This window comes from Sarcophilus harrisii, chromosome 2 (genome assembly GCF_902635505.1).
Source record: "Sarcophilus harrisii chromosome 2, mSarHar1.11, whole genome shotgun sequence".
NCBI lineage: Eukaryota > Metazoa > Chordata > Mammalia > Dasyuromorphia > Dasyuridae > Sarcophilus > Sarcophilus harrisii.
Genome location: NC_045427.1, coordinates 143,164,201 through 143,179,529, shown reverse-complemented (window position 1 = coordinate 143,179,529; position 15,329 = coordinate 143,164,201). Strand labels below are relative to the sequence as shown.

Sequence of the window (15,329 nt, the reverse complement as noted above, 5' to 3'; positions counted from 1 at the left end):
GTACTTTCCCCACAAAGCCAGACTTGAGCTGAACGACTTTACATACCAGCCACATATTGTATCTATTATAAATTGCTTTCAACTCTTAATCTATTCATGTGCAATAAGGCTGCTGGGAAACTACAAGCTAATTAGAAATAAATGTCTTTTTCACTTATAATGGGTACCTTTGACATTTAATTTCCTAAAGGTTACCTTTGAGGATCAGATGTAAACAGTAAGAAAACTTACAAGGAATGTAGTAGATATGTGCTTTCTACTTCACTGGCTATTTAAGATCTTTGAGCTTACTTTTCACTCATTTAATATCTTTTCAAAGTAATCATAAATATGACCTCAAATAATAATAATAATAACAGTGATAATAATAGAAACTACAAAACTGTGTTGGATAACAGAAAGACAGCCTATGTGTAACAATAGTGCACTGTGGTACCTATAAATTGCTAAAAGACCTAAGGAATCTTTCCAGTAAGATGGGGGGAGGGGGTGGAGGTAACAAAAGTATTCTTGTAAAACCACAGATCGGTGCCCTACACACCATTTAAAATTTCAAAAGCCAATGTGATAAATACCAGAAATTCAAGTTGCAGAAAACCTAGTACAAATGCTAGCTGTAAGGACTTTTGAGTCATTTTTCAGACATGTCTGACTCTTCACAACACTCTCTTAGTTGTAGGTTTGGCTTTTTTTGGGGTGGGGGGGCGAAGTTGGGGGGTTTGGGGGCAGAGATACTGGAGTGATTTGCCATCTCCTTTTTCCTGACTCCAAAGTTGGTACTGTATCCATTAAGCCAACCAACTGCCTTAGCAAGTTCCTAGGAAGAATATTGAAATAGTATCAAGAAATGAGAAAGCATAGATGGTTGCAAACTGCACTGTCACAGGGGGATCTTTGCATTGAGGAGTTTATGAGCTCACTAAAGTTTTGCAGATCTCAAGAATTTCTAGGATTTCATTAACTTTACCTATTACTTAAAATAAATAAATAAAAATTTTAAAAATTGATATGCTCAGTTTGAGACATGCTGGGTTTAAGGTACCAAGAAGATATTCAAAAGGAGACATCCAGCAGAACATTGGGAAAGTCAGGTTTGAGCCCAGATTTTATTTATTCTCTATTTCCTGGAGGGAAGTGCTATCACTCCCCAAATCCCAAAATCTAGATAGACCAAAGGGCCATAACCATTGACAAGACAGTATCATTTAACTTAGAACTTTTCTATCCTTGTAGTATTTTCTACATTTAGCTAAGATTTTGTGTGATTTGAGGACATAAAATAATTTTTTGAGGAAATAAAAAAAAAAATTATCCCATTAGTTCTGAGGGAAAAAAAAGAGGAATATGACTTTCCCTGAGAAGATAAAAGATAGCCAAGATTTAACAGTATTTAAGTTTATTGTCACTTGACACTTACTTAGAGGTAACTGTGTGGCATAATGAATAGAGCTCTTAACACAGCATGAGGAAATCCTGAGTTCAAATCCAACTCAGATACTTACTTGCTATGTGACCCTTGACAAGTCAAGTAGCTTCTCTTTACCTCAGCTTCCCCATCTTTAAAACAAGGATAAAAATAACATCTACCTCCCAGGACTACTATGAAGATAAAATGTGATATTTGTAAAATGTCTTGCAATCCTTAGAGCCCTATATAAATGCAACTATCATAATTACTATAATTATTATTGCTACCCTAGTATTTTCTACAGTGACTCAACTGCAGTTTTGAATATATAAGACACTGATCTCTTTGTATAATATTCTCCTAACTTCAACAGAAGCAGAGGATTATTATCTTTTATGACTACTCACATGAACTTTCATTAAGTTTAAAAGATGGTGTCTAAGAATAATACCTGGATTTCTGGACAACAACTTAAAATAGAGGAATTAGAGACTCCTGGCCAGAAATAGAGAAGACTATTTAGGATCTCTACGACCATAGATGTGATAATTACCTTTGGTCCTGTTTCCAATCGTGAGTAAAGCAGATAGGTATGCAAATCACCATACTTCATGAAGGGTAGAATAACCATTGGCTTTGGAATGCGCTGAGAGCTCATTTCTAAACATACACCTATGATTGTTTAAAAAAAATGAATTAGTATGTGAAAACCTATCTTTGTTAAATAGTCTCAGAACAAAATACTGGAGGAATAATTTACTGAATAAAATCATGATTCCCTGATAATAGTTTTATGAAGGGTTCACAGAACATAAATTTCATTAGCAGAAAAAAAATGGCATCCAGTTCTTTTGCAAAATTTTCAGATTACTGTCATTTAGCTATTTGACTTAATAAATTAAAGTTATAAATAATATTGCTGTGTAGAACCTCTTGGTATTTTATAGAAAGTTATTTTTATAATATAATGATAAATGCTATTTATATGGTTTTATAAAGTTTGCAAAGCTGTTTAAATATATTATCTCATCTTTGTATTCCCAGCATTTAGCATTTTGCTTGGAACATAATGGATGCTTTAAAAATATTGACTGATTTATTGACACTCATATTCATTAATTCTGGAAGGCATTATTATCCCCACTTACAGATGAAAGAATTGAGGCTCAGAAAGGTAACTTGTTTATAGTTACATAACTAGTATGTAACTATTGGAAAGATTTGAACTGAGGTCTTCCTGATTCCAAGTCAGCATTCTATCTACTATTTTCATACTTCTCAACATAATTTAGTATAATGGTTGTGCTGCATACTGAAATGAAATATTCCCTGATGTCTTAGTTTCATGTAAACAAAAATTAATGACAATGAAAAGCGCACCACAAAGACATAGTTTGAAAATAAAAGAATATAGATAGATTGTACATGACATTGTACCCTTAAAATTAGATATTATATAATGGAAAATCATTGTACAAATGCTTAACATCTATATCATAATCTCCTAATAAGAGATTGTTACTAAAGTTCTCTTATAAACACTTTGAATTGCTAAGGTTCAGACAAATCACTAGTAATAAAAATAAACTGCTGTTTCTATAGTCCTTTATTGTTTACAAGTACTTTATATGCATTATTTCAATTTATACTCCCAACAACCCAGTAAGCATTAACTTCTATAACTTACAGAAAAGGGAACTGGGGAATGGAGTAGTTAAATGACTTGCGCAAGTTCACATAGGAGAGCATTGCAGAATCAATCTAAATTTGGTGCCTTTCAATTACACCAATTGGCTTTAGAGGGTAATTATAAATAAGTTTTTTAGGTATGAGATATAATTTGGAAATATTTTCAAATGCCCAGATGAATTAAATATTGTTTCAATAGGTGGAACTGGTATTTCTAGTCACAGAAAAAAAATATTTTTCTCCATTATTTCTCAAAGCAGCCTAAAGAAGGAAATTACTAGCACAGAAACTGCCCATGGGGGAAGCTCATTGTCAGATCCCAGCTGTTACCATAGAATCATTTCCTCTTGGAAGAGTCATTTTTATACTTTCCCACTCAAATCTGATTTTTTTCAGAACCCTCCCTCCACAAGACAAATTCATTATGGTTTTAGTAAAAGAATCAGTTGGATGTTTTGCTTTCTGTGAAGCTCAAATCTATAGAACAAAGCAGATATAACTAAATGTCTTTAATATGCTTTTGTTTAAGGGAATTTTAAGGAAATTTTCTATGTATCTAGTTTTAACAGTCACTGTCTGCATAATTACAAATTCATAAATGTAACTAATCCAATTCCCAGTGAATTACTTTGTGGATGATTTGTGGCTAAATTTTAATGCGGATCAGCCCAGCTACCTACATTGCCTCTACAGCACAGCACCTCGGGTTGTTTGTACTTCAGATAAGAAAAGTAGTTTTAATACCTATTTAAGGAAAATGTAATTAGGAAAGTAAATCTTACAAGAGAAAAAAACTTCCAGAGATTAATGATATGTACTATTTTAGTTGTAAATACTCTGAACTCCTGTCCCTTTACCTCAAACAGGTATAACTTAGATTTGATCATGCTTTGGGTAAAGTGGGAGGAAACAACCTAGTGTGTCCCAAAGACCTCAGTTTGAGCCCAATTCTGACAAGCAATAGTCCTATATGTGTGAGCAAATTATTTTGCCTCCTTGAGCCTCAGCTACTCATCTGCAGCATGGAAATAACATTCCCAATTTCCATCTCACAAAGTTGAGAAAAGACTGTTCTGCAAACCACAAAGCAACACAGAAATATGAACTGTTATAACTTTTTCCATCTATTCACTATTTTGGTCCCAAATGCTCTGTTGACAATATTTAATTTCCTCTCACACTTTTTCTGTGGTTATGTAGGGAATGTTCTATTTGTGGGGGAACCCCTTTCTATTGAGAAATCATATCCATGCTAATGAAACAGAACATCAGAGATAGAATTAGTCCTAGAAGTTAAATCCCCAATCCAGATTGCCTGCTTTAGTACCCAGTTGTACTGATCCTGTGCCAGCTGTTGGCTTGAACATTCAAATTCCATCACCAGCAAAATATAATAAAAGTCTCTAGTAGTGGAAAACTAACCTCTAGCAGTATTAAATTAGTCTATTTTCAGTAGGTGAGGCTTCTTCAATGTTTCATATAAGAAAACAAACCCTCCAAGGAGGTGGAGTTCAAGATCATTATTACTGTCAGAGGAAGATGCAGCAGGAGAGTAAGTGTGCCATAAGGAGACCTAGGAGATCTGAGATAAGCAAAAGAATAGAGTGAAACACAGAAATACAAGAGTGAACAAAAGCATGCAGAGAAAGAGAACGAAGATATAAATTAAAGGGAAAATGATATAGTCAGGCAGTCTGAAGCAAGGAAAATAAAGTCTGAGGATCCCAGAGAATATGTGAGGAATTTACTTAAAACACATTGTGTCTATACTGTTCACAAAAGCAATCAATCAATAAACTATTATTACAAATTTACTATGTGTTAGATCCTAGGGGCACAAAAAGAAGCAAAAGGTAGAACTTTCACAGATGGGAATTGAATATGAATAGGTAATATCGTAAAAAAATAAAATTAAGGGATGAGAGAGGAATGTTCTGGGAGAAAGGGAAAGGGAGAGGTGGGATGGCATAAATTATCTGTCATAAAAGGCAAGATAAACATTTTACAGTGGACGGGAAGAGGGGAATGGAAGGGGGAGTAAGTGAACCTTACTCTCATCAAAATTGCCTCAAAGAAAATAACAAATACATTCAATATGGGATAGAAATCGATTTTACCCTTCAAGAAAGTAGGAGGGGAAAGTTAAATGAGAAAGGGGGAGAGTGATAGAAAAGAGGTCACATTGGGGGAGGAGGTGCTCAGAAGCAAAGCACTTGAGGAAGGTCAGGGTCAAAGGAGAGAGAATAGAATAAAGGGGATGCAGTACAATAAGTTAGCAATAGTAATTATGAAAAGAATTTTGAAGCAAGTTTCTCTGATGAAGGCCTCGTTTCTCAAACACAGAGGGAACTGAGTCAAATGTATAAAAACCAACAGCCATTCCCCAATTGATAAATGATCAAAAGATTTGAACTATACCCAAAGCACTATAAAATCATGTATATTCTTTGACCTAACAATACTACTACTAGGCATGAAAAGAAATGTGAAGGAAAGGAAACCGATCTATATGCACAAAAATATTTATAGCAGCTCTTTTTTTCAAGGCAAAGGATTGGAAATTGAGGGGATGCCCATCAATTGGGGAATGGCTGAATAAATTGTGATATGTGATTATAATGGAATATTATTGTTCTATAAAAAATGATGAGAAAATGCTCTCAGAAAAACCTGGAAAGTCCTCCATAAGCTCAAGCAAAATGAAATGTATAAAAGTAACGGTAATGTTGTGGGATGATAAGTTGTGAATGACTTTGTTATTCTCAGTAATATAGTGATTGTAAGACTACTCTAAAGGACTTATGATTAAAAAGACCATCCATACCCAGAGAACGAATTGATTGTGTCTGAATGCATATTGGAGAATACTTAAAAAAAAAAAAAACAAACAAACCCTGTTTTTCTTGAAGGTTTTTTTGGGGGAGGGAAAGTATGTTTTCTTTTGCAGTGTGACTTTTATGGACATGTTTTGCATAATTTCACATATGTTCCTCAATGGAGAGGGGGAGGAAGGGAGAGAATCTGGAACTGGAATTTGGAATTTGTTTAAAAAACAAATGTAAAAGAATTGTTTTACATATAACTGGAGAAAACAAAAATATTAAAACAATAATAATAATAACAAAAAGTCCCTCAAGGGTTTCATAATCTAACAGAAATAAATGATCTGGTGCCTATCTTCAAATATCCAAAATTAAGTCCAAGAGAAGGTTAGAGGAGAGAAAGCTGTGAAATTTTGTTAAAATGAAATTCTTCATCTGGGTTTACTTTCAATAATTCTATTTTAAGAGAACCGTCTCTTTTCAGGCCTTACTTCTAATATCGTCTGCATACCTAGGAGTCTGATGACATTGGGGTGGTCAAAGTCTTTCATGCAGGCTGCTTCACTGAGAAATTCTTCTATCTCACTCTGGGAAAAATTGTCCACTGAAAAAGAATTGAAAAAAAATTAGAGATCAAAGTTATTTTACCTAATTACAGGAGGGGGAAAAGGGAGAAAGCACTTTTTACCCTCCACTTTGATTTGTTCTTGGTTTTGGGGGGGGGTGGGTTTGTCTCCATTAAAAACATATTTTAACAAATTCAATCAAAATTTATTGAATGTCTAGTATATATGCATGTAATGGTAGGCACTGAGAGAATTATAAAGATAATAAACCCCAAATAAAATATAATAGATATATAATAATGGTAAAATGTTCTAGGGAGTTTCAAGAGGGGAAAAAGTCATGCCCTTTTGTCTTGGAGAAGGGGAAGAAGAAGAGGGTGAAAATCAGAGAAACTTGAAGGATCAGCTAACATTTGATCAAGGCCTTCAAGGAGGGAGAAGATTCCAAAAATGTTGTATTAAATAAGGGAGCATTTCCCCAGTCAGAGGATTCAAGCTTTAAAAAACTATCAGTCTTTTTCTTTCCATTTTCAGGAAATAAATTGTAAAGGGCTGAAGCTCTTGAGTCAATACACTGAGGTCGGTTTGAGCACTTTAGGCTAATTACTGATTGGTCAATACTCTATGGGCTTGTGTTTGGGGAATGGCCCTTCCCACTATCCTGTGCTGGCTCGATAATTGGTATATACAGAGAATTGTAGGGAGACTAGGGGGTGGAGTAAGACTAGCCAGAGTCACTTTGGCGGTAGAAGAGGAAGAAGGAGGTCATGGAGATTCTGTGTCCATCCAATTCAATCCTACCTCTAAAGACCAAGAATAAAGAGTAAAGACTTTTGCTTATCCTGACTCTGGCTGATTCTAAGGTATCCAGGGTGCTAACGCGGTCATCACAATAAATCAACTTGCCAATGATATTCACAAAACAATAATGGTCAAATTTTTCAGCAGTTCTATCCATAATATATTACCTTCTTTTATTCATTTCTACTTATGCGAACCTCAGTCATGCCATTAGGCAAAAAAAATATACTGGCTTTCCTACAAGTAAACACATGACTCATAAATCTAATCTAAAAACCCTAAAAAGGAAAGGAGAGATTAATATATAATTCAGATCCAGTCCATGTTATTTGAATGGCCATACTTAGAAACAAATTTTGCTATTAATTAATAGAACAAATCACTCCTTTTTATTGTAATGAATTTCCAGGCAATATATGTAGCAGTATAAAAGTCTACTTTTGCATTTTGGTTTGTCTTCTTTTGTCCAATTAATACTGGAGTTCTATTTTGAAAGAATTTAATTTATTTTTCAAATTTGATTAAATATATCACAGAACATTTGCTGTGAATTAATAAAAAGACAAGAGTGAAGATATTAATAATGGACCCATTATAAGTAGGCTTAATGGTTTTCTTTATGAGTCTTGAAAATTTTTTTTAATAAAATGCACCATCTTATTATATATTACTAAGAGTATTGTTTGAAATAATATAACATAATCATGGTATATGCAAAATACTGAAAGACCCAGAAGAAGTCCTTTTGGAAGAGTTATGGAAAGACATGGGTAAGAATGACACAGGATGAGATCAAATGCCATACAAATGTGATCATGGATCCACTGAAGCACTAAAGTATTGATCCCAGGATGTTGAAGCCATTGATTAAGTTAATGGTTAATTTTGGAGCTGATCAAGTAACCAAACACTTCTGGCAGGGATGCAAGGTTTATACATGAATCTTTTCCAATACAAATGACAAGGATACCTGAAAATTTCTTCCTTTACTTCTCAACCTCTTCCCCAAGAGCAAAATTTCCCCCATTCCTTCTTTCCCTCTTCCAAGCAGACATTTTATTTATGTAATCAAACTAGGAGTATTTCAACATCTAGTGGCTCACACATATTCCCACAATATATAAGGCAAAAAACATATCTTGACACAGTATTTATGTTCATCAAATGGAAACTTACACTTCATGGTTTTTACTGCCACTTTCTGAGATGTTCCATCTTCTTTATTAAGATTTCCTTCCACTACAGACCCAAACTCTCCTAGAAAATAAAACAACAGTGTATATTAGCCCTGTGCAAAATTATTCCACAAATACAAAAAATCTAAGAGCATCAAAATAATTGCCAATTTGATTAAAAGAATTAACACATTCACACAGGCAAATGTTTATATTACTCCATACATTTAGGTTGCATAGGACCATAGGATTAAGAGATGGAAAGGACCCTAGAGACCAGTTTGTCAGTAAATATTTATTAAATGCCTACTATGTGCCAGGAACTGAACTAGGCTCTGGGTATGCAAAAAGAGGCAAAAAATGGTTCTCAGGAAACTCACAGTTTAGTGAAAAATTTATTCAGTCTCTCATTTTATAGATAATGATGTTCAGAGATGTAAAGTGTTCATATAGCTCATATAATAAACAGATACAAGGATGGGACTTGATCTAAATCATCAGTTCTCAAAGTGTGATCTGAAAACCCGAGGTGCCTGAGGCCTTCTGGGGAGTATGCAAGATTAAGACAACTTTTATTATAATATCAAAAAGTTATTTGCCTATTAAAATACTCTTCCCTTTTCTTATTACATATTTGTATGAAGCCAAATTTTCTTAATGTTCTTCAACCTACTGAATGTAGGAGATAGAACTTAGCTCTCTTCTATTAAGCCAGATATACAGAGATCTGCAAAAAGATGTATAATAATGCCACATCCTTTGCCAATTTTTTTATTTTGGAAAATATAGTTATTTTATTAACTTGTATTAATATAAAGATATCTTTATTTTAATAAGTTTTTAAAATATTGACTTTAATTTGTAATTTATTCAATTGTTACAGAATTCTGAGATCAAAAAGTTTGAGAACCACTGACCAAGACCACTGAAATATACATCTAGTATGCCTTCCATTATATCCATTCTACTTCTACCCCTTTCCCCCACAATTGTAAGATAGGATTTGCTGGATCAGAAAGAATACTACTTTTCATAAGAGATCATAGCTACAATTAATGTAATTTAGATCAAATTCAATAATATTTTCCTCAAGCCCATTTATTAAATACCTACTAAGCTCAAGGCACAAAGAAAAAAAAAATGAAAGAGAACAATCTCTGCCTTCCAGGAATTTACAATTTAATATTATTATTTCAGTAAAAGAAGATAATCAACATATGATGAATCCTCAATTAAGGCATTTAATTTAATCTAATTTGGACTTTTAGTTTATTAAATTTGATGATTAAGAAATTAAAAGGATACTATAAATAAAAATCATTAAATTAATGATGCCTAAGATCTACAATGAAAGAGGATATACCAACCATTTTCAGATAATTTAGGATAGATTGTTATATAAAATCATAGAAACCTATAGTTGAAAGGGATTTTGGGGGGCCATATAGTTTAACTCATTGTCTCAATGGATGAATCTCTTTGCTTTAGTGTTTCAACACATCTCTGACAAATGGCCTTCTTCAGTTGAACATATTCCTTAAGCATTCCATTCCACTTTCCAACATTTCTTTATTCTTAGGAAACTTTTTCTTTGAACCAAAATTGGTCTCTCGATAACTTATATTCATTCATTCTAGTTCTCCTCTTTCTAATCTTTCCTTCTTAATGGAAAATCCCTCCTTTATATATCAAACAATGGCTGCTATGTCTTCAATCTACCTAAGTCTGCCCAAATCTTCTCTCACCTAAAAATACCTAGTTACTTAAAAGACTCCCTTTAAAACATAGCTTTGAGTCCTTTCATTATGATAGTTACCTCCTTTGAATCAGTTTCAACATGTCCATACCCTTTCTAATATATTCCAAGTTAGTCCTTACTAGAATAATTAGAAAGGCAAAAGGAATAACAATAATGTACATTTCTATAGTATGTTAAGGTCTAAAAAATGTTGCTATTTTATAGATGAGGAAACTGGGGGGTCTGACAAGTGACCTGCCCAGGGTCATACAGCTAATAAGTGTCTAAGGCAAACTTTGAACCCAGGTTTCCTGATGAAGTGATATATTGAAAGACCAGAGAAGCCAATTTAAAATACATGGGGATCTGACTGAAGAGTTTCTAGATATTTTCTCTCACAAAAGTAGTTGTGTTTCTCCCTACTGGGGACTAAAACATCTTGTTTCATGAACTATCCCCATAAAGCAACTCTTTAGGACAAGCATCCTTATTAATCCTTTTATTTCAAGTAAAAATGACACATTTCACATTATTCAAATTCACTGAGATGATCTTGTGGCATTTTTTCTGATTTTAATAATGGCTCCAAATTGGTTACCTTCTCCCAGAATTTTTCCAAGAGTCAGGAGATTCCGGTCAATCACAACATCTTCCAGTTTATCCTGTAATTCCTCACTGACCCCCAAACTTCTCACTGAAAAAGAAGTACACAGATAGTTGTCAACATCATGAGAGTCTTTTTCTTTCTTTTCTTTTCTTTTTTTCTTTTTTTTTTTTTTTTTTTTGCTGAGGCAATTGGGGTTAAGTGACTTGCCCAGGGTCACACAGCTAGGAAGTACTAAGTGTCTGAAATCACCTTTGAACTCAGGTCCTCCTGACTTTAGGGCTGGTGCTCTATCCACTGCACCACCTAGCAGCTCCAATGGGCTTTTTTTTTCATTCAGTCAGTTCATTCAACAAGCATTTATTAAGTGCTTTTTATATGCCAAACAACCTGCCAGAGATGAAAAGAAAAGCAAGAGTCTGAACTCCTAAGGTTTACAACCCAATGGGGAAAACAATATGAGAAAATAATGAACATATAAGATAGACTGGAGACAATAAAGAAAGGGAAAGTGCTAGCAACAAAATGGATGCAAAAAGACTGATAAGGGCTAAGAGTTTCCTGGATTCAGACACTGTTATCCAGAAATAATGCTAATGATATTTATCATAGTGGATTCCCTTATAGTTCAGAAGGTTGGAATGAACTCCTTCAGAGACCAGATGACCATAGGGAAAGATTTCTCAATGTTAACAGCCTTACTGGCCATATGTTGGGCTATAACAATGTAGCAGGGAATGGGATAAAAAGGAAACTTTCTTTTTGGCTTGTTTGATTTTAGTAAGATCAGTCAATGAGTATTTGGTTAGTACTTTGCAGGAAATGAAATGGAATCAAAAAGCATTAATTAATCATTTATTAAGTGCCAGCACTGTGATAAACTCTAAAAATGCGGACAAAAATGCATAGTTCTCTTTGCTGTCAAAGACACTTCAATCTAATTTGGACTTCTAGTTTATTGAAGTACTAACCAAATACTCATTGACTGATCTTACTAAAGGGCTTAAAGGCTAGTACAATGCTATGGATATAAATGAAGTATAAAACATGGTCTGTGCCTACAAAGAACTTACTTCTGCTGACAAAAAAGACACATAAAAAACATGTGCTTTCACTTCTTATAGGACTTAGCACAAGTAATTTCTTTAAGCCTCAGTTTCCTTATTGTTTAAATAAAAGGAATGGGCTGGATAATTTTGGGGGCCAATTCTAAAAGCTAAGTAACTAAGTGATGTTGTGGATAGAATACAGAGTGTGGAATCAGGAAAACAAGGTCAATTCTAGCCTCAGACATCGATTAGCTGTGAAACTTAACATCTGCCAATCTCATTTTTCTCACTTATAAGGATCATAGTAGCACTTACCATTCATGGATATTGTGAAGATCAAATGAGATAATCTTTGTAAAGTACTTAGCACAGTGCTCAGCACACAGTATATACTTAATAAATGCTTGTTCCCTTCTGTCTAGCTATAAAACTATGGTCCTATCACTCCTTCACTCTTCCTTCACTCTACAGAGGGATCTTGCCATCACTCTCACCCAAAAGTGACCTAGTCCATGTTCAGAGATTATGAAACTCCTTAATTGGATCATAATCTTTTATTTTTTATTCTCCACCTATACTGCTTCCAAAACTATTCTTCAACCTCTCTATCTATGACCTCTATTCTTCTATTCTAAAAGGCTATCTAGATCTTTTACAAATTTATATTAGTAATTTTTAGTGCCTTCAGTGAAGCAAGGCAATGGTGCTACTTGTTCATTAATTGATTCCTAGCTCCACAAAGTGGGTTGTTTCAAACCTTTTCTTCTCTCTTGAGCTTCCCATGTCACTTTTTCTTCCCTCCTCTTCATCTCATCTGACATGATCCTATACTACCTCCATCATTCTAATCTCTAAAGAGGACGTGATTCTTTTGTTTCCCAAGCTCACCCTCCCCAACATGTACCTTTCATCTTACTTTCTCCCTTCTTTAGAGATTGTCTCTTCCATAATGTCTACTATTTCTCTAATTTTCAATCTTTTCCTTTTACTGTTTCCTTTTCTGCTGCCTACAAACATGACCAATTCTCATCTTCAGAAAGCTCTCACTATATCCTAACATACCTACTATGATCTATAATCTTACAACTTTTCTCTGTATCAGTTAAACCCCTCAAAAAAACCATCTAGACTCAATGCCTCTATTACCTCTCTTCTCATTCTTTTCCAAATCCTTAGTTATCTGATTAATTCAACTGAAACCGCTCTAGTCCAAAGTTATTTCAATCTTCAAACTTCTTGACCTCTCGATAATACTTGGCAATATCAATCACATATTCTCCTCAATACTCTCCTCTCTCTAGGTTTTCACGATGCTGTTTTCCTCTGGATATTCTCCTATGTGTCTCTCTGTAACTTCTCAGTCTTCTGTGTCGTGTCCTCATCCAGGCCATACTCACAAATTGTGACTATTCCCCAAAATTACATCCTAGATCCTTTTCATTTCTCTTCTCCTTTTACACTATCTCACTTGATGATTTCATGAGCTCCCATTGGTTCAATTATTGTCTCCATATAAATGATTCCTAGATTTATACATTCAGTCCTGATGCCTTTTGTGAACTCCAGGTTCATATTACCAAATGCCTTTTAGATATCTTGAATTTGATGTCATACAGATATCTCTAACTCAACATGTCAAAGCAGAATTTGTTTTCTTTCTCCCCCAATTTTCCTCATTTCTGAACTCCCCTATTTGTTATAATTCTTAAGTTTTCCCTTTTACTTACCCACTTAAATCTCTCACAGACATCACCTTCTCTCCATTCATGCAGCTACCATTCTAGGCTCTCATCACCTTATTCCTGGACTATTATTACACTAGCATTCTGCTTGGGTGACTTTCAAGTCTCTCCCCACTCCAATCTATGTTACCAAAGTGATTTTTCCTAACGTTCAAGTCTGTCCAAGTTATCCTCTTACTCAGTAAGCTCTAATAGCTTCCTATTTTCTACAAGACCAAATACAAAGTCCTCTACTGGACACAAAGTGTTACAAGTTGAACCCTTCCCACCTTTCCAGTCTCATTACAACTCTCTTTAGCATATTCTACAATCTAGCAACACTGGAGTTCTTGCTGTTCCTTGAACATGACACTATCCCCTGACTCTATGCCTTTTTCACTGCTTTCCCCTTTGCCTGGAATGCTCTGCCTCCTCACCATTCCCTCCTGACTTTTGGCTTCCTTCAAGATACCTCAAATATCACTTTTTGCATAAGGTTTTTTCCATTCTCTTGATTCACCTTCCCTGTACACCTTTTGATCTGTCAGCTAGTATCTTTCCTCTGAGATAACCTTCCATTTATTCTCCCTCTCATTTATTATATATAATATATGTATATATACATATACACACATTTGCATAATCACGAAAAATTCATACACACGTCTATGCACATATACATCTATGTATACACATATAGGGATATGTGTGTATACATATATATATATATATATATATATATATATATATGTATACACACATATAATACAGATAGAGAAATACTTTTTTTCATGGTGACTTTCCCATTGCAAAGTGAATTTCGTGATGGCAAGAACTTTGTTTTTATTTTTTTTTCTTATAGATCCTGCATGAAGCACAGTATCTGTCATATAGTACATGCTTAAGAAATGCTTGTTGACTAGATGACTATTTCCCTAGATACCCCATCTCTGAACTATGACAGCCTTTCTACTGAAATCCAGAAGTATCATATAACATTTATATGATTCCTTTTACATTATTTCAGAAGTAATTCACACACTCTCATTATGTCTTCCTCCTCTCCAATTCTAATTATATTACAGCAGTCTGAAAGTGCTCTAAGGAAAGAAGAAATCATTATTTGTACAAAGGACTCTAGAGAACAAATAACCCTCTGAGTTTTGAAAAACAGTTATCAAGGGACCAATATTTTAAATAATGCTTGGAATTAAGTCTTTTAGTTTATTCCTTTCATTTGAGCATTTGACATCTGACTCAGTTTTCTAGAGATGGCGACTGAAATGCTGAAAGTTTTGGGATTTCATTCTATTACTCTGGTGTTCTACTTACTACAAGTCTATGTATATTAACCCATCACTTCCAGATTCAAGCCTAACCAACTTGTTAAAAATGTACAAAATAGATAGAATGATAGATAATCCTTTACTCTAACTAATTTTTATTTTTAGTGCTTGGAATTCACAGTATAGTGAACTATATTTCAACTTTCCACGATTTGGTAGGAAAGTCCTAGCAAGTTCTCTGAAGCACAAAGTGACTGTTTTCCCTGGGATCATTCTGCTAATAAGAATCAGAATCAGGTTCTAAATGCAGGTCTTCCTCCCTCCAAACCCAGTGCTTTATTCCTTTACCACACCACACACTACATAGCGGTCCTTTCACTTAGTTGGTGCTTCTTAGAACCCCAACAGATTTGGCCTTTGCCAGTGAGAAAACAATTTAAAATTCTTTTAAGGGAAATCAAATATTAACT

General features: G+C 34.2%; 1 protein-coding gene across 2 annotated transcripts in view; it reads right to left on the bottom strand.

The window, feature by feature from the left end:
• MERTK (MER proto-oncogene, tyrosine kinase) overlaps positions 1-15,329 on the bottom strand; it is a 115,633-nt gene that overhangs the window by 6,279 nt on the left and 94,025 nt on the right. For both annotated transcript variants that reach the window (XM_031950994.1, XM_031950996.1), the window contains exons 12-15: positions 10,798-10,893; positions 8,463-8,543; positions 6,431-6,523; positions 1,962-2,080 (exon numbers count right to left, since the gene is read on the bottom strand). In XM_031950994.1, coding sequence (XP_031806854.1) covers positions 1,962-2,080; positions 6,431-6,523; positions 8,463-8,543; positions 10,798-10,893 — 389 coding nt within the window. The remainder of the gene's footprint in view (positions 1-1,961; positions 2,081-6,430; positions 6,524-8,462; positions 8,544-10,797; positions 10,894-15,329) is intronic.